At 37.2% G+C, this 18695-nt stretch overlaps 1 protein-coding gene across 1 annotated transcript in view; it reads right to left on the bottom strand.

Annotated features, from left to right (window-relative positions):
• PTPRM (protein tyrosine phosphatase, receptor type, M) overlaps positions 1 to 18036 on the bottom strand; it is a gene marked incomplete at its 5' end in the record, with an annotated part of 100547 nt that extends 82511 nt beyond the window's left edge. The window contains 5 exons of the mRNA XM_010290682.1: positions 9955 to 10142; positions 10902 to 10913; positions 15020 to 15046; positions 15274 to 15348; positions 17885 to 18036. Of these exons, the coding sequence (XP_010288984.1) occupies positions 9955 to 10142; positions 10902 to 10913; positions 15020 to 15046; positions 15274 to 15348; positions 17885 to 18036 (454 nt within the window). The remainder of the gene's footprint in view (positions 1 to 9954; positions 10143 to 10901; positions 10914 to 15019; positions 15047 to 15273; positions 15349 to 17884) is intronic.
• Positions 18037 to 18695: the final 659 nt, after the last annotated feature.

Raw genomic sequence — 18695 nt, forward strand, 5'->3', positions numbered from 1 at the left:
ATCTGTTCCATTGACAGAACAATTACTAAAGCACTACAGGAAACGTGTAAGAAGTCGTCTTGTATTCCAGTTAGAAAACTTCTTAAAAGATACACTGAGGCACAGACTACATAAGAATACACATTTTAATTTCCTGAAAAATTTATAATGGCTCTTTTAACTTATTTAAAACAAATGCATTATAGAAAATAATGCATTTCTCAGGTATGCTGTGGATAAACTGCTGCCACATGAAAACTCCTAATAGCTATATTATGCTAATTTGATTTGAAAAGTGTTCCTCTCATTTTACAAACAGCCAATAATAATGCTCTGCTCATGAAACCAGCAATGGACTACAAGGCCTAATTATTTGTAGTGAATAAACACAATCCATAGAAAATACATAGGTTGTATATATAATTAATAAAGAATAGATTATAATTGTATTTAACATCATTTGCATAATTTAAAAAGGAATAACTACATGACTGGTTTTTTATGTCTTTTTAAAGGGCACTAATAAAATATGAAGGAGGTAAGGAGGCTTATATGAGTAGCAAGTAATGAATAATAACTTGAACATTAAAGCACAATATATTATTCTGTGCACATAAATTGGACCAATTCATTTTTGCAGGTGCAAAGGGAAAAGTATGGTACATCAGCAGTTTTCAAAAGTAAATAATATGTTAACTGAAGAAGAGATTATGGATTCTGATCAAATATTCAGTATCTTATTTGAATAATTAATAAGTCAGTCTGGTGCAAATATGCAGCATATAGCCTGCAATGTTTCAAAAACTTGCCTTTCTTTCAAATCATACTTGTCACCAGAATTTAGAAAGTTTAACCTATCACCTTATCGCTGTGAGCATTAAAGCCATTCTTGTGCATTTCCCTCTGGAAACTCATGTTATGAGTGAAATTAAGTCCAGTGGCCTCATTTAGTTTCTTATCATGGTGTTCAATAGCCCATAATGATGCTTAGATTGGCTAAATCTGAAACTAAACCCTAATTTCAAAAGGTACAGAGAGAGCATAGACTTGATACTAGCAAAAGCCCAGTAGCAAGATCACTCAGCAAAAAAGACTTGCCTAACAGACAACCACAGTAAATTACATTCTGAGAAGTCTGCTTAGTACAGTTTTGAGTGTTTTTCAACCTGTGGCTGCCAAAGGGGAGGAAAACAAGACAGGCTGGAGAATAACGGTGGAACAGATTTCACATGCTAAAACAGTGGAGTGATGTGTGAGTGTTGGTTGTTAAAAGAGTAAGCATGTACCTCTGTGTACATCCAAGCACAAGGAAGCAGGAAGACGAAATAGGTTCATTCTTCCCATTAACATTATATAACCCCTGTGTTAATTACCTGAACTTATCAGATGTGGATACTGGATTTCCAAAGACCTGTTCGGTGCCAAGTTGAAAACAACCAGTGAAACTTGGAAGCTATTTCTTTTATTGCTCCAATTTGACATTGCATATGCCCACAGATCTTTCCAGAATAAATTGAGAAAGATTTTGGCAATGCCTTCAGAGAACAAAAGATCCTAATGATGAAGTCATAGGTCGAGAAAAAGGGGAGCAAAATTAAAACAAGTTTTTGAAAGACTGCTGTGGCAGCTGGACCCAAGATAGGAATAAAGCAGATTGAAACTTTATTGCCATGGAATAATGAAGGACAAGGAGGACAGTCACAAAACTGCATGCAACAACTAAAATGATTCCATTTTAAATACTTAAGTAGACTCACTCGTTAAGTATCAGGAATAACATCAGAGGTGCTTATCATGCCTTACATTACTTTTTCATTTTCAGTCCAGCTATGCTGAAAAATGAAATGAATGTCTGCTAAATATCTGAACATGAAAAAGACTCCCAGAGAATCCCACGGTCCCATCTTCAGGACCATGACAACTGAGAGGTTAAAGCCCATTTTTTATTGCTGATAGATTTTATATCCATTCATATGTTTGGCACCACATACACCAGGATGACCAGACTCAGTAGATGTAGAGAGTGGTTAAAATAGCTGCCAGAGCTCCTACATAAGAACAACCTGCATTCAGTTTATCCGTCCACTTGATCAGCTTAAGCATCTATATCTCACGATTTCTGAGTGGACGAACACTTCTGAGTGGATCAATACCACCAGTCTCTGTTTTAACTGCTTAGAGGGATACAATGGTCATGAAAGATGCATTTAAAAGCTACTGGGCTCTCCTTAGGACACAGTCTGAACTTTACATACAAGACTAAACCGAGTAGACTCACATGGAGAAAAACATTGGGCTGAATTAGGCATCCTTGTTCTTGTTAGGCATCCTTGCTGCCTGAGACCATATGCAGTTCAGACTGTTCAGGCTACTAAGAAGAAGAAAACAGAAGGTTCATACCCAAGTAAACCACAGACTGATCGATACCAAAAATAGCTGTGTCGCAGCATGGGCAAACAGCTGCCTACACCCCTCTGAGAGTAATCCTAGGGATACTGGAAGCATTCTAGTCTATACACCTCTGCAATTTTATTATTCAAACAGATAAAACCCCAAAGCCTTTCTAACAAAGCCACGACCTGCCTAAATCTATAGTCTGTGGTAAGAATAAATTTTGATTAAACCTGCTTAAACAAAAACAAATTAGAATGCTGTTTCTGCATATACATGCACTTTTATTTAAATTGAAGGAGAAGGCATTTAGGAAGAGTGGGAGAAGGAAACAGTGAGATTTAGAAAGTCTTGGGACACCTTGATCGCTGGGCAGCTAGCCACACTGCAGCATAGGGCAGCTCACGTGAATGATATTAAGCACTGTGACAGCACTTCTCATACATTTGAAATCTGTTAAGAACAGAAATTCACAGCTATTAAGGATAGGTTCAGAATTGCCTAAAACTGGCTGAAACACCAACAAACATTCAGCAAACTAAACGTCTCTCCTCTGAACCGAAAAAACCCCAAACAAACTCCTATTAACTGCCATCCAGCTAAAATTGTTGACAACTGATTCTTGCTGATGAACAACTAGAAGTCACCCATTCTGCTATGAGACTTATTAAAGAATTAAAGGTATATTGCATGCACTAGGAAGTTGTGTCACTAATAACATAGGCTACTTACTAGTGAATGTAGGTTCTGGTTTGGGATGACTTTATTTCGACAACTCGGTATCAATCTGGAGTATCTTAGGATTTCCAAACCAAAACATGCTTCATGGACATGGCAGCTGCTCACTTTTACTATTGCTTTTGACCTCCCTAGATACGATCTCCCCCAGTGCCGAGGCTTCCAGTGTCCAAAAGGCTGGGATAAACGCAAGCAGGAACAAGTTACCTGGAATTCATGGAAGGCTGCTGCAGATCCCACAGCAATCTGAAAAAACTGAGTTTTTCTGAACACAGTCCTTTGATAAAGGTGAAATACCTGTCTCACATAAAGGACCTTTAAATCACCATTAGTTGTGCTTATCCTTCTTTGTGCATGGGAAAGAGCACTTACATAATAATATATAGCTATAATCAGACCACTGCAACTTTCCAATATTAAAGGTTAAAGATTCAACTGGGAATTCAGGTGATTGTTCTGAGCCCCATCTAAACAGATGAAACTTCACAACAAATAATAATATCAATGATCTCTACAGATGAATATTTCCAACAATTTTCCACACTGTTTTCACAGGACAAACTTCCACTATTTTACTTCTGTTTCTCATTATTACAAAAATAGAGAGGCAAACAGTTACCTGCTCTCAGTTTTGGAGGATGCAGATGTTGCCCTTTGTGTATTTACACTGTGGACTAATGCCCCCATTCCCACCCAGTGTTCCACAGCCTTTCTATTTTCTTTGTAATTTGTGTCTTGTGGGATAGAAAATAACGTGCACTGATAGTGGTATTGCCTGTCTCAGCTGGTGCTGCAGTATTTCGAACAAAATCAGAGAAAAAGGCATGATAAAAATGTACAGGTTGGAGGTGAGACAGGCCAGTTGCAGTCACAAGGAACACACAAAGAAAAAGCAGCATCAGCTGGGTCCTGCCAGTAGCTAAATTGATGTAACATCAACAAAATACATATTTTTCCTATTATTTTCAAGATTTCAGAACAAGGTCCCACAAGCACAGGGTGTAGAAGTGTCATGTGGCAGCATATTTGTTTTCCAGCTGGAACCAAAGAGAAAGAAAAGCTGTGACTGGAGGACTGGGTTGGGGTGACAGGATTCTAGTCTGGTATGCCTTTGCAAGACAGCAGAAAATGGAAACTATATCAGACTTCTGTCCTATGTCAGCCATTTATCTAACAGTGGTCTAGAGAAAACAAAACCTTAAGCGGGCACCTATGGGGTAAACTTCCTCCATGAAAAATTTCTTGCTTGCCTGCAATACTTTCTGCCCCCAAAACCAAAGATCTGTATTTCTGCTGGTTTTAGAGAGGGTTTTTTCTATTTTGTTTCTTAAAACCATTTTCTATTTACCCCAGATATTTCGCTGGCCAGTATTACACTGCATGAAAAACTTGGTTTATTGACTATCAGCACATCTACCTGCATATCTTCTAAAGTTCCATTTCAATGAATATATTGCTATGAACATGGGATTTCTTTCATACCCCAAATTATTCCCAACACACCTCCAAATCCTCTTTGAATTACCTATTTTTTTATGATCACCTTTGACCACAATCCCCCAAGGTATAACTGAACAGTGACCATGACCAGATAACTTATTTCAAAATACTTCTACCAATCTATAATAGGGGCTAAGAAGTGCTAAACTGAAATGAATTGTTTAACATACATTAGATAATATATTTAATGGTCCTGACCTTGATAGGCCCTCTGAGCCTGTATCCTCACAGGTATCCATCTATTTAACTGCTGTGATTTAGAGTTTAATACAGTTACATTGGTGCAACCCCTCAGAGTGGAGACCGTGCAGCATAGAAAGGGCATAATCAGTACAGTTTACCTTAACAGTATATAACTTCACTGTATATAGGAAAAGAATTGGTTTAATGATATTAGTATAAAATTTTTTCCTGACTGCAAGAGTTAACCGTCACAAAACCTTGAGGAAAGATGTGTTTGACAGGAGGGGAGGAGAGGCAAGATGAGAGAGACAGTGGGGGGAAAGGCCTTACGAGTTAAAGCTACATGGAGGAACCTTTTTTTAAACTCTATTATTGACACAGTCCTGTTAGTGACAGTAGGTGAGGCTGATCTGAGCAGGATACCCTTTGCAAATCCTGGCTTTTCAAAGGAACCTCTGGTTTTGAGATAATGGAAGCTCAGAACTCCCTGTCATGGAACATAATGTGAAATTGATTTTGCAAGGCTTTATCTACGCAAAGTTGCACTGGTTTAATTAAAGGTGTGTTTTTAAATCAATTCTGTTAAACCAGTCCAAGCTCCTGTGTGGACACTATGAAATCGATTTGAAACTGTCTTATGTCAACTAACCTTAATGTGGCAAAGAACCAACTTACACTGAACAGGCACCAATTTTTGCTGATCCAAAAATAGGGTGAAAAATAAATCTTATTTAAAATGGTAAGATTTTGATGAATATCTCTGTTTCTGCCCTAGCTACTCCAAGCTATGCTGGCCTCCAGTAGCCTAGTCCACCTGTTTAGCAAGGAGATGAACTCGCTTCTTTGCATCTGTGTATTTATGGCCTTTTGACAGATACACATCCTTGAGAAAGGATACAGAGTAAAGCACTGTGAAATGAGGAAGTCTAAAACCAAAAGGTGGCAGGTGTAAGGAGAAAGCAGCGATGAATTGTAGAGACCACCCTCCTTTTCTGTTTATGTTCTTTCTGTAATGCAGAAAGGAGATAAGCAATGAGCCTCCGTCATGATCAGTAAAAGCTCTCTCATGCTGTAGTTTTGGGGAGCAGCTTAAATAACTTACGGTTAGTGCAGGGGTGCACATGAAATCAGGCCAATGTTATCCTGTCAGTCTATCGTTGCTGGAACCAAGCCAAAATCTCTCCTTTCTTAAGGGTCTGGCAGGGGATAGAAAGGATTTTGAAGACCTACTGCAGGCTGGCTAGCTGTGTGGAGGTTTCCCCGAGTTTAAGGATTTCTGTGCAATCCTTTCCAATCATCCACACTCCACTAGGCCGCAAATGAAGTTCTGCATTGGAGGCCACAGCATACAGAAACGTATCCGCGTTATTTCCACACCTGAGAAACACACCTGAGGAAATGGGCAGTGAACTTGATACCAATGGGCCGCTACGGACACGTCTGTATTTGCTCCTGTTCTACAGGCCCAGCTAGACACAAAAGCAGCAGCCATGCTGCTACATCCAAGAGCCAGGGCCTGCTCCAGGCAACAAGAGCCTTCGCACGTGCCATCACAGGAACAGGGCCAGCTGTGCGACGTTTCCCTGCTGACATTCAACCAAAGCCTTTTCAGCGATGAGAGCCAAAGCATCTCAGCTGCTCCCAGAAGGAGAACAAAAGGGCACAATCCTGCAAAGTATGGTGTTCCCCCATATATTACGGTGTTCTCCCCGTATATTGGGAGCTAAAGATACTCAGTAGCTCAGGTGGGTAGCCCTCATGCAGAGTTGAGCAGCGGGTGACTAAGTACCAGCCTGTCGTTGCTTAAAGATGATTTTTCAGCCTTTACCCTTTGTGTCAGTTATGTTGCCCCAAAAACCCATGCATGAAGCCAGTAGGAATTAAAACTACATAGATGTGCTTAGATTGTGAACTATAGCCCTAATTACTGACAATGGTGGCCCTAATTATTAAGTTTTATTTTAAAGCACCTAAAACTATGCATGACAGTAAGTGGTCTGTATCCTTGCACTCCTCTGAAGTGCTGCTAATGGGTAATGTGCTTCTTTACTTTCTGTTCAGTTCAACAGATTTATTTTCAGAGTGAATCCTGTGTGAATTTCTCCTGAATCAAACTCTTTCCCTGGTGAGACTATATAATCCTCCCGTCTTGTTAGAGCAAAAATCATCTATGAGACTTCATTCCAAACAAATCCCCTGCCAAACTATTTCTTCCTTTTCATTTGGACAGTTACCCTTCTGATAATTTATAGGGAAAAAATTCTTTCGTAGTCGAGTTCAACCTTGTAAAGAGGACAGTATCAGACAGCAGCATAAACGAAGAGATTCACACCCTTGGCAGTGCTAGAATATATTGGGCAATTTTTCATTGCATATGGAGGAAAAACAGCAATACTGGAGTAGCTCAATGGAAAAAAGCCCTCAAAGATATGGCTAGTTATGGTTCACTCTGATTATAAACAATTTCCATACATAACAAGACTTTTCCAGATGCAGCTACAGTATTTTAAGTCCCCCTTCCCTGCCACTATTAATAAACTGCACCCTAATGTATTGAATCTACTGGCATTAGTCATGACTACATCCACCGTCTGTAACGGGATGCCATTCATCAGCTTGGTAAGCTCAAAATTAAGTGATTTTCCTGGAAACTGTTTTTCAGCAGCATCATTTGATCTGCTGTAGTTAAAAAGCCATGTCATTGGTTGCATTATAAATTCCATTTTACAGTCATCTTTTTTTTAAAAGAAATTAATTGTAGCTTTCCTCTAGGCTTAATGCTGGTATAAAAGGTTTTGGCTGATGAGCAAATCTTTTCCAAAGACAAGAATTTTCAATTCTATCATTTTTAAATAACAGTGGCATAAAAAACCTCACAGAAACAAACTTGTTTAAGTCAGATACACAAATGAAACTTGACAAGTGATTAGCTCCTTCTGGGAATTAATTGTTTTCTACATTCTAGGGGAAAAAATGTCATCAGTGACTTTGGAAGTGGCCTGAAGCATGGGCTTTGGAAGTCTAATACTACAAATACCAGTTTAAACAATTACATATTTAAGCAACTGTTATAACATGGAGTTGGCATGACAAAGCGCAAACTTCAAAAAACCATCATTTCTTGCAAAATGCAAGCAGCATGCACACTTGTAAAAACCCAGCAATGTACTAGTAATTGTATTAGTCATCCTGAGGGACCTGCATCAGTGAATACATTAGTTCCTACCTTTAAAACTTAAGCATGATATATAGAGCCTGTAGGGCAGTGCACACTTGTGCATGCCCAAAAGAGAAATTGGTGCTTGCCTTACAGGGTGGAAGTAATTTAAATGACTTGTGCTGGTTGTCCTCCTCCCTGCTCTTTCTATCAGATGAGAGAATGAGAAGGCATCTTTTTTCTGCTGGCTTCTGCTTTGAGAAGCCAGAGTTAAAACTGAATCTGTACCGTTATGTTTCTCACTGGCTATGTCAGAGTTACATGACAGTAAAACCCACTTACACCTGTTCCTCTGATTTCTCACATTCTAGTTCCCAAGGAAAGGAAATTTAGCACTGTGTACTGGATTGGAGATGGAGTGCAATTTGGACAACTTCCTCAACTGGACAAATGGATGCTATCACATACAGGGGCAGATAGGGGCTATGTCAGTTGTAACCTGCTCCTGGAAATGGCTGGGGATGGGCTGCTGGTGATCATTATTTGCTTCCTAGACCACATGGCAGGGAAAATTTTTTAAAATAATCTGATGACATCATCTTGGATGTATTAAAAGTTAACAGAGTGTTTCAGAGGTGACAGCTTCAAGTCTGCCTATAGAACAGACCCCACAAGTTCTTAGGCAGTGCATCTTCTCACACGATGAAACCGAATTATCTCACAAATTCTCATACACTCCTATGAGAATTTTAGCCCAACCCTGCAGATAAATCTTACATATTTTTCCTCTGTGAAGTAATATATTTATGCTACTTTTATTTTGTGTTCAAATCCACTGAATTGTAAACTTGTGGGAAACTACTTGCTGTAGGCATCTTATCATCCCATATTAGAGTTCAAGTATGTGAGAATCGTTCACAAGAATAAACTCCTTAAGGTCTGAGCTAAAAGGCAGAGAAAAGTGGACAAAGGACATTCATTTTTACACCCTAACAATTAAAATATTGTTATTTTATTTTATTTATTTTATTATATTAAAATATAAGCAGATTTTACCTGGTCTCAAATCCTCCCTCACATTACACAAGGAACCCAGGTTGATAAGTCTCTGTTCATTCAAACATATGATTTCGATGAGGAGTGGTGCGTTCTTGAGACTTTTCAACAAAACTAAGCTTTTGCAGTCAGGCATAATACTACCCTTAATTTTGGGCATGAGAGCAATTTCTGCCTTTTTTTTTTTTTTTTTACACTTAGTAAACTGACTCATCTCACAAGGAAGACAGGATGTGCAGTGCAATATGCTGCGTTCCTAAGCATTTGCCAGGGTGTAGTGGTCATGACATTTAAAACAAAGATGGTTAACAGGGAGTAACAGGTCACTCTAGCATGAAATGAAGAAACAGAAGTTGACTGAAAAAAAAAAGAAAAAAGAGAGACGACAAATTCATATGAAAAATAATGAGGATTTAGAGATAGCCTCCAGCTAGTGGGAAACGGTTCAGGCACCACAGAATAAATTTTATAGCCCTACGGGCCTCTCTCAAGATTTGCGCACTTCCTCTCCATGATGAATACTATTATTCCAAGAAATAGTGCTTGTAGAACTTGATTTCTAAGCTAATATCGTGTTACAGCGTAACTGTGATTAGACAATCTGTGATGTAGAACTTTGGAAAAAAGCTATATTCTTCAACAGTGAAAGAAAAATATGGCAAGTTCTGGGAGAATGCTAGTGGACCTGTTTTTTGAATATACAGTTTTATGCAATTAGAATGAGGCAGAGATTTCCAGGAAAGGTTTTTATGTCTCACTCCTCATCCTGGTTACAGTCAGACAATGTGCTCACTGTAGAGATGATCCTTTCCATTCAGTATCTTCCCTCACACAGCAGCTGGCTTACTCGGCTGAGTAGTTAGTTTTCCTGTTCTGTGGTACAGGTAGCAGACAGATAAAGCCAACAGTGCAGAAGACATAATAATCGTATCATTAGACCTGACACTTACTTCGTACTCCTCTTTGAACCCATAGCCTTCTGCACACTTCATTTGGGTGATGTGCTGTAGCAAGTCAGCTACACGGATGGCTGGATGAAGCTGTCCGGTCTGGTAGGGCACATCCACTGGATCTCGCTTCTTGTAGGTGTGGGATTGGACCAGGCTGCTTGTGTCACTGACCATCGTATGGGTTTCATCTAGAAAAAGAGTATCTCATAATGTACTGACTCATTTTCACTTATTAGTAGAAATATAAATTACACAGATATCTAGAGGAATGGCAGAAATCTTACACCATCAGTATCGCTTCTGTCTGTGAAGGCTACACCAGAAGAACAGTAAATCCATGGAGCAGTTTACACAGGGAAATTGCAAGACTGATTGGAATGAGGCAAAGTCCATGGTTCTACAATGGAAGCATTGCAGAGCAGTCCGAACTCTAATATTGTTTTAAATATCACTAGCTGATTACAAACAGGTTTTAAATTAGGCATTTGGTTCTAAGCGGCATAGAAGTTTCATTCTGAAACTTCAACAAGTCCCATGGAATGAAATTGGACTTGTATTCTTCTTAGATTACTGAAGTGCTATATTTTACACTGCGAATTTAGAGCAAATGTTTGGAGTGAGCAAAATAAAAAGATGCACAAAATGGCTCATGGTTTCATCAAGCTAGGACTGCAATGGAAATGTAGATCTGATACAACATTTGGAGACAAACTACAAGAGGACAAATGCAAAGGATCATGTGATCAGGAAAAATGTCTTGACTGGCTGCTGAACATGCTTTAGGACCGTGATATATCATGAGCCATCGCATTAGGCATGGAATGTTATATGTCAACTGACATGCAAGCCAACAAACAGGAGAACCCAGTGGGCTGGTTAAAATTTTTATGAGACACATACTCTCCCAACCCTCCACATCTCTTCCATGGGGCAAATGGGCAACTTACCATTGATTGGCACTTTTAAGAAGATACATATCAGGAGAAAAAAAGAGGAGGAGAAAAAGGAAACAGGGCATAAGCAACAGTACTACATTAATAATTACAGGTAATTTTATGTTTGTAATTTAGTCTTTACAGAGTGATTTCCTAAATGAGTCAGATTCTGATCTCAGTTTCACAGTATAAATTAAATGTACTGAAACCAAGGTATCTTACTGTGAGTCAACTCACACAGATGCAACTGAGATGAAAACTTACACTTAGCAGTAAATAGATAGATGTGAAAGTGTGCTCTACCTAAGCAATATGACTTTCTTCCTGTTTAGATGAAATTTTAAAAATTTGCTCAGATTTGAAAAGAGAAAAAAACAACCTGAATTCTGAGGTCCAAGTGTCATCATAAATATTTTTTCTGTTTATCCAAATAATAATTCTCAAAGAGGTTTTGATTTTTAGCTGAAATTGTAGATGTGGTGCTGAGACTTATTCAAACTACTCCTCACTGGCTGTACTCCAAACATAGCAAGGGATTTATAAAAATACTATATTTATTAAAATATTATGTTGTAAAATATGTGGTACGAACGGGAAGCATTAAAACAATATTTCCATATTCATAAGTTAGATATATTATAGCGGAAAGTTCCACAAATACTCTGGATGAGAAGGTCCCAGATTCACCAAAAATACTACCACACCTCATTAAAGGTGAGATTCTGGTCTTAGTCGGACCATGGAAAATTGATGTTAAAGCCATAAAGCTCAATGAATCATATTTCAAGGACAATTTTAGGTTCTTTCAATTCACACTGATACTAAGACACAGGAAATCTGGTCCTCAGTAAGCATACAGTCAATATGAACTGTGCATTTAAACCTAAATCAAAAACAACAGAGAAAAATTTATGGGTATGAGTATGGGCATTTCACTATTTTTCCTGTCAGTTTGCTAAGCTGATCTTATGCAGAGGAATGGGATTCATTGTTTAGTTATAAAATTTGACAACTTTTGCCTAATGTGTGATAAAATTGTACTCCAGAGCACCTTGGGATGCATGGCATGAAGCGTGGTTATACAAGTGCAGGTACAGTATGTTGCTGTTGAAATGGCACCTGAAAACTACAAGGTGGCTAAGACACAAAAGACAAAAAAAGTATAGGAAGTTGATCGTGATTTTTTGGGTGGCTTCTTTCAATTTTAGAAACAGGTTGGAAAACTTGGGTTTTTTTTGCCAACTACAGAATTCCTTGTAACACAGACTGTTAGTAACCAAGATGAAATCAAAGTTATCACATAGCAGGGTTTTGTGCTATGAAAGCAGCAGTTTAATCCTTATGAATCTCTTTCTCGTGAGCTCCTTTGTTTTAGACTAATTTTCCTCTCTCCATTTCTTTATCTCTTACAGCTACATTTAAACTATTTTTCTCACTCTGAGAGTGATCTTTTAAGTTGTTTTAAATGAAGTGATTTCAATCTTTGGTTTACATGGTACATTAGGAGCCACTTATATTATAGTTTTTTTGCTTTGCCTTTGAGCACTGCAGCATGAGCTTTTCAGGCATAACAGTCCACTATTTTTCAGATAGTGAGCTCCTCCAGATGCAGTGTTTATGTGCAACGGGAAATTTGTTCAGCTTAAATTAACTACAGCTGCAGTTGTTATATTCTCCACTTATTCATTCCCATAGAGCTGTACAACATCTATTAAATAATGTATTTATTTACTAGTTATATGAACTCATGCCATGGAAGGTATCTGGAAACCCAGCCCATTATCTTTTCTGGGCTGAGACTCTTTTCCTTCTCCAACTGGACAAACACGATCTACTCTCATGCTCAGCAACTATAAATTTAGCCACTGTTATGTTAAGTGTTTTTTTTAACCTTGGGCTTTCACTTAAGTTATTAGGCTAAGTTTTCTCTCAAATCTAAGAAAATTTTCTCATATCTGAAACTGAGAAGTCAGACTGTTGCCTTTTGCATCATTTAAAGAGTTCACCACTAATTATCAGTCCTTTTTTTTTTTTCCACCTGGCTAAGAAGTTACTAGTTTGCATGAATAGTCCAAAGATCTTGCTGTACATAAATTTGGAAATGGTGTGTTGTGGCCTTTCTAGCAGATTTTGAAAATCAAACTCAACCATTCACCAGACCTGTACACTTCACTAGAGGTCACACTGAAAAGTTCATTTAGTTCTAACTACAGGCTTGACTGTGCAGTCTAACACAACTTCCTTGGACATTGGAAGACAGCAAGAGCAGGTATTAGTTGCAATTAAAACCCAGAATATTTTGTTAATAGTTATATTCCTCTACTGACTCAAGCACAGCTAATTTGATTTACCCCAGATAAAACACCATTCCTATTTAGACAGTCATGAAGACATGTTGGGAGACAAGATTTGGTCTGAACGGAACACCACTTATAAAAGGGTACTACATTTTTAACATATAAGGTTACAAAAATATTCATTTTCCATAGTGAAACAACTGGAAGATTTTCTGAGATGAGCAAGCACAGATTGCTGTAGTAGACCATAAAATATATATCTAAGTAATTCAAGATTTTACAGACTTAGTAAAAGCAAAGAATTTTTTATCCCAGTGTGTGTTTATCTGATATCTGTATTACTTGCTTAGAAATTATTTCTTGTGGAACAAAAAGCTAACAAATAATTTTACTATCATTATTATATAGCCAAGGATCACAAAAAAAAAATCAGAGAAACCATTAACTAAAACTTAATAATTCAGATAGGAAATCTCAAAGTTTTTCTCCTGATAATAGTATTTTTCTCCTTGCCCACCCACAAGGTCAGAAAGAACATCTACTGGATGAAGCGTTGAATGAATGCTAAAGCACACAAAAAAAATCTAACATCTCAGGCAGTTAAAAGGCACTGCAAATTTCATTTGCATGCAGATTGTTATATTGTTACAGTCACTACCATTACCTTCTTCCAGATTTACATAATGTATAAAAATGCACAAGTTACTTCTCCAAGTTATCACATTGAAACACACTGCGCTAAATATTCTTTCACAATAACAAATTTTCAAGATCACCTTCCTAAACTTCTATTTCTTATACGCTTCATTCTACTTTTACTTAAGCCTGTTTACCTTACAGTTTATGGGCAGGAATCAGTTAAGGGGTCTTATCTTTTTTACAGCAATTTGAAGAAAAAGGATGAGAAAAAAAGTATTTGTTGTAAAAAGAATGAGCATTGTAAAAAGAGTAAACAGATAGCCTTAACATTGGAGTTTGAATTCTTGCTACAGTGCACTATTGTATTTAGACTTATTATTTTTAAAAAAATCTCCCTGTTTATTTTAAAGTTAGTATGGGAAAGAGGTGTAAATGAATACAAGCCACAAAGCGGTTAGAATTACTTAAGCGTTGAAAATGCAACAGCGCCTCATGCTTCTTGTTTTATCACTGTGCAGAAACCTCTCTCTTTTTGACATTGGACAATAGCAGGTCTTCCTAAATTCCTAGTGGAAATGCTTTACGCTTTAACTGTATATTTTTAACCTACAGTTCTACTGTTTTATTTCGTTCCTGTGACACCTGATACATAATAAACTATATACTCTAAGTGTCATGTTATCATTTTACGGTTCAAGATACAGCTCTCTTCAGAAACTTCACTTTGACAAGCATGTCAGAAACTGTGCGGTATTGCGAGAAGAAATGATAGCTGGTGGATGGCCAAAACTGTATTTTGTCTGATTTTCTGTATCATGAATAGTCTAATTAGGAAAAAATGTTATTTTTAAGAAGTAACATCTTCAGTTCTGAGATAAAACAGAAAAAAAATGAGGAAAACTATTTCAATTGCTGCGATAATCAAATTCTTTTGTGTCACTCCAAATACATGCATAAACATTTCCTCGCAAATCCACTTGTTAAAATTATTTCTCTCTTTTCTCCTCTGACTTGCACTATGACTGTAGTAATCAAGCCTGATAACTGTACTTAGCATTCTCAGTGTAGCCAATCCCACCACCCCCACCTTTAGGATGAAACTCCAGCTTTTTGCATACTATTGTCTGTACCCCAAGAACTGTGACTTTCTAAATTACTTCAGCAATAAACTTTGATAAAGGGAAATGTTCTCACCTAAAATTGCAGTTGGCACAAATGGATCTGTCATACATCATAAGCAGGTCAATGCAGAAAAGGTAAAAAGAGAGAGAACAGTAAATGATTGATAAATGTTCCTGAGTTTTCTTTCAAAGAGCTATGGTAAGCAACCAGTATGCTGCTTATACATGTATTAAATTTCTATGTCAAGATGTATAATAACATAATTATATATGCTTTTATTATGAAAAGTTCTATATAGGGTGGAAACCAAGAAAAAAAATGGTTACCTGGGTAATAAGAATTAGGCACTGTTGTGCTCAATGTGTTAGTTTTCATTGTAAATGAAGATGGTGAAGATACAGCTGCAAAGAGAAATAAAGCTGGTTAGAGACAGAGAAGTGCTAAGTGCCTATTTAAGCTGAGTGATACAGCGTATGTGATTGACTTGGTTTAGAGTCCCTCTTGTTGTGTTTGTTGCACTGGAATCAGGACTTAGGGAAAACTGGGTGTGTCTAGTGAATAAAACAGCTCATTGAATTTGATCAATTCTCTAAAAAGAAATGTCATCAGAGAAAGTATTTTGATCGGTGATGACAAATATACATCTTAAATCATAAGATTAGCCTGAATACTGATGCCTGAATAAAGACATCACAACAACAACAGGCGTTTTTGACAGAAGCTTTGATCATTAATAAGCTTACTTAATAACACTGTAAAGACTATATGGAAATATTCTACTACAGTTCATTTTTTTCCTCTCCTGTTTTTTTGATTTGTTCAGACAGGTGGATAATATGTACACAGATACTATTATGCCCTGAATACTTCTCTTTGTTCAACAATGGCTTTCAGGGACTGATATATAGTCCAATACTCACATTGGTATTTAATCATTTAACCATTTGCAAAACCTATGGGAAAGCCCAATGCAACAAATTGAGTTCTGTTAGTTCGCTAGCATACAAAGATCATGTGAATTACTGTTGTAAGCACAGATACAGTCAACAGGTGGGAGTTAATCACAACATTTTACAGGATGTTCAGCCAAAGAGTCATTCAAGGCTTTTAAGCAAAGCTCATTGCAAATTCAGCCTTAGTTGCTTGTTTACACAGCTCAAATTCAGTTGGATCAGTGAATGTAAGCACATTCTGGATACCTATAAACAGACTAACATGAATTTGTGAAAGGAAAGTAGAACTGAGGAAAAGAGGATCTGCTGGATGAGAAGGAGCAAGATTACTCCTGCTGGCTTTCATCTTTTTTTTTTTTTTTTTTTTGTTGATCTTCTAGGGTATACAGTTGTCAGTCCTTGTTAAGATGGAGCTACCTGAAAACTGGCTTAAATAATGCTGGCAGTTATCACTTATCCTATAAATCAATATATCTGAGACCACTTTCCTTTGATTATGTCTCCTGAATCACTGGATGGAAAGAACAAAATGGTATTCCTTTTGGGTATTCCTTTGTAGAGATTAGTTGAGGTCAGGGCTGCTGTAGCTAATAAAATTGGCCAGATAGATACAGAATGCAGCCAGGATAATAAACTGTCATAGGAATTAGGAAGGTTCTAAACCTCTTGAGTATAAGGCCTTACACAAAGGTTATTCCGAAAAACTGTCAGACAGCTGCTTCTGGTGACCAAATATCTTATGGAAAGTCTAATTAGAGGTTGTAGCCCTGTAGCGATATAAAATACTTGCTATGCCAATAATTTCAAATTGGTTTAAGGTAGTTTACATCAAGAGGGTTTAGCCCCAGGAACTCATTGCAGCTTCTTTGGTTGTTGTGACCATTCAGTAACACCACTGGAAAACTACATCATAATGATGGAAGATGAAGTCAAACCTCTTGATCTCTTCACAGAAGTAAACAATCTCATTAACTGCAATGGTACAATCTCACCAGAAAGGCAAGTCAGATTTTGAAAGATCTATTTCAAAGCTATTTATTTCAAAAGTAACTCAAACAAAAACTAACACTGCAAATTCTTAGCATAATGCTGCTGAGAGAAGTCTCACTGTATAAACCTCACAGAGTGTAAAATTCAGCTAGTCAAAGATAAGTTACTTAGCATATTATTAAAGAGTGGGAGTTGGGCCTTGCATACTGTTAGTACTTGAAACAAAATTCAATCTTTGTCAAATTCTGCAGATGTTCAAAAACACTGGTATACAAGAAAAACTGAGGTTCCTTAAGATGTACAAAAACCAAGAAAGTTTTTTGATCATAGTCATTCCTTTTTCATTCTTTTTAACAATTATAAAAACCTACTCTTTTTCCTGGTCTTTGCTTAGTGCTAACCTCCAGAGTGAGCCCTTGACTAAAATTCTAATACAGGAAATTTTATATCCCAAATTATATTTGTTTTCAGGGTAGATCCAGGATATTAGAGAATCTCTTATGAAATTGAAGAACAAGTAATTTCACTGAGTTCTTCCTTTGCACAAGCAACAGAAAGAGCATCATCTAGAATTGAAAATAAGACGACAGTCAGATCACCATTATTAAGTTATGACATTCAAAAATAAATTTTGCCTACAAAAAAAGAAGTGAGCAGGGGAAGCATTTGAAGGACTTGGGACAGCATGAGGGATATAAAATTTTTAAGATAATAGTGATTGGAGAAAAGTAAAACTACAGCTGTTTCAGTAATGTCTTTGCTGTTCTGCAGAAGAAAAGGATGGACAGAAAAAAGCTCAATTATCCTTATTATTTTTAAAGAAGTCTATTCTTGATGTCTGACTGTCTTGCTCATTCGAATACACACTGTAATGTGCTGCACAGTGGGAAACTCTGGGTCCCATGGATTTTCCATGACTGAGTAATGAGGAATATCTTAAAAACCATTTGCACCTTTCTTCCACCTTCAAAAAAAAAGAAAAGAAAAAACTTACATCTCCCATTTAGATTGTGCGTGTCCATGAAAGAGAAAGCTTCGTCACAGTTGGTGCCTTGCTCAGTGTAGCTTTTATCCATTGAATTCACCATCACTGTCATTTCCTGTCGTGTACTACTCAATGTCTCTTTCCGCTTTTTAGCCAATTTTCTTAAGAAATGAATGTTGAGGAAAAAAAAGGAAAAAAACAACACTCAGTGAGCAGACATAGTCTTCATGTTGTTTAGATCAGTATTCTGGTTTGTAAGCACATTATAAAGTAATATATCTACAATTTTTCCTGCATTTCTGGAAACTCAAAATTGATTTCACACTCATGCCTTTCAACGGCATCTGATAATCAAAGGATAGTCGCCAATGCCCTGACTTAAGGTGAACAGCACCTTAATCCATGGGGACTGCCACTGAATTAAAGGGGACTACTTGGATACAAAGGTGATGGTAAGCTACTGTATCAGAGGCTACATCTGTTTAAATACATAAATAAAAATGATAGGAAAGAAGATTTCACTGGAACTGACAAATCACTAACAATTTTTACTTCACGTGTGTAAAACTGTCTGGAGCTCTTTCACCGAGACACTATAAAATACAGTTAATGGATTTATATCATACAGTACAGTGTATTTTTGATCTCTTAACACACTTTGCACAAGCAAGCGACATTTCAAATTGACTTGCATTTCTAAAGACTATTTTCTGTCACACTTGATTTCAGGAGAATTAGTCATAAGAGTTATTTGCTTCTCAGCAGGAGTGGTCTGTCAGAGACAAGATCTTCACCGAATCACAGAATCATTAAGGTTGGA

This window comes from Phaethon lepturus, unplaced genomic scaffold (genome assembly GCF_000687285.1).
Source record: "Phaethon lepturus isolate BGI_N335 unplaced genomic scaffold, ASM68728v1 scaffold2567, whole genome shotgun sequence".
Classification (NCBI taxonomy): domain Eukaryota; kingdom Metazoa; phylum Chordata; class Aves; order Phaethontiformes; family Phaethontidae; genus Phaethon; species Phaethon lepturus.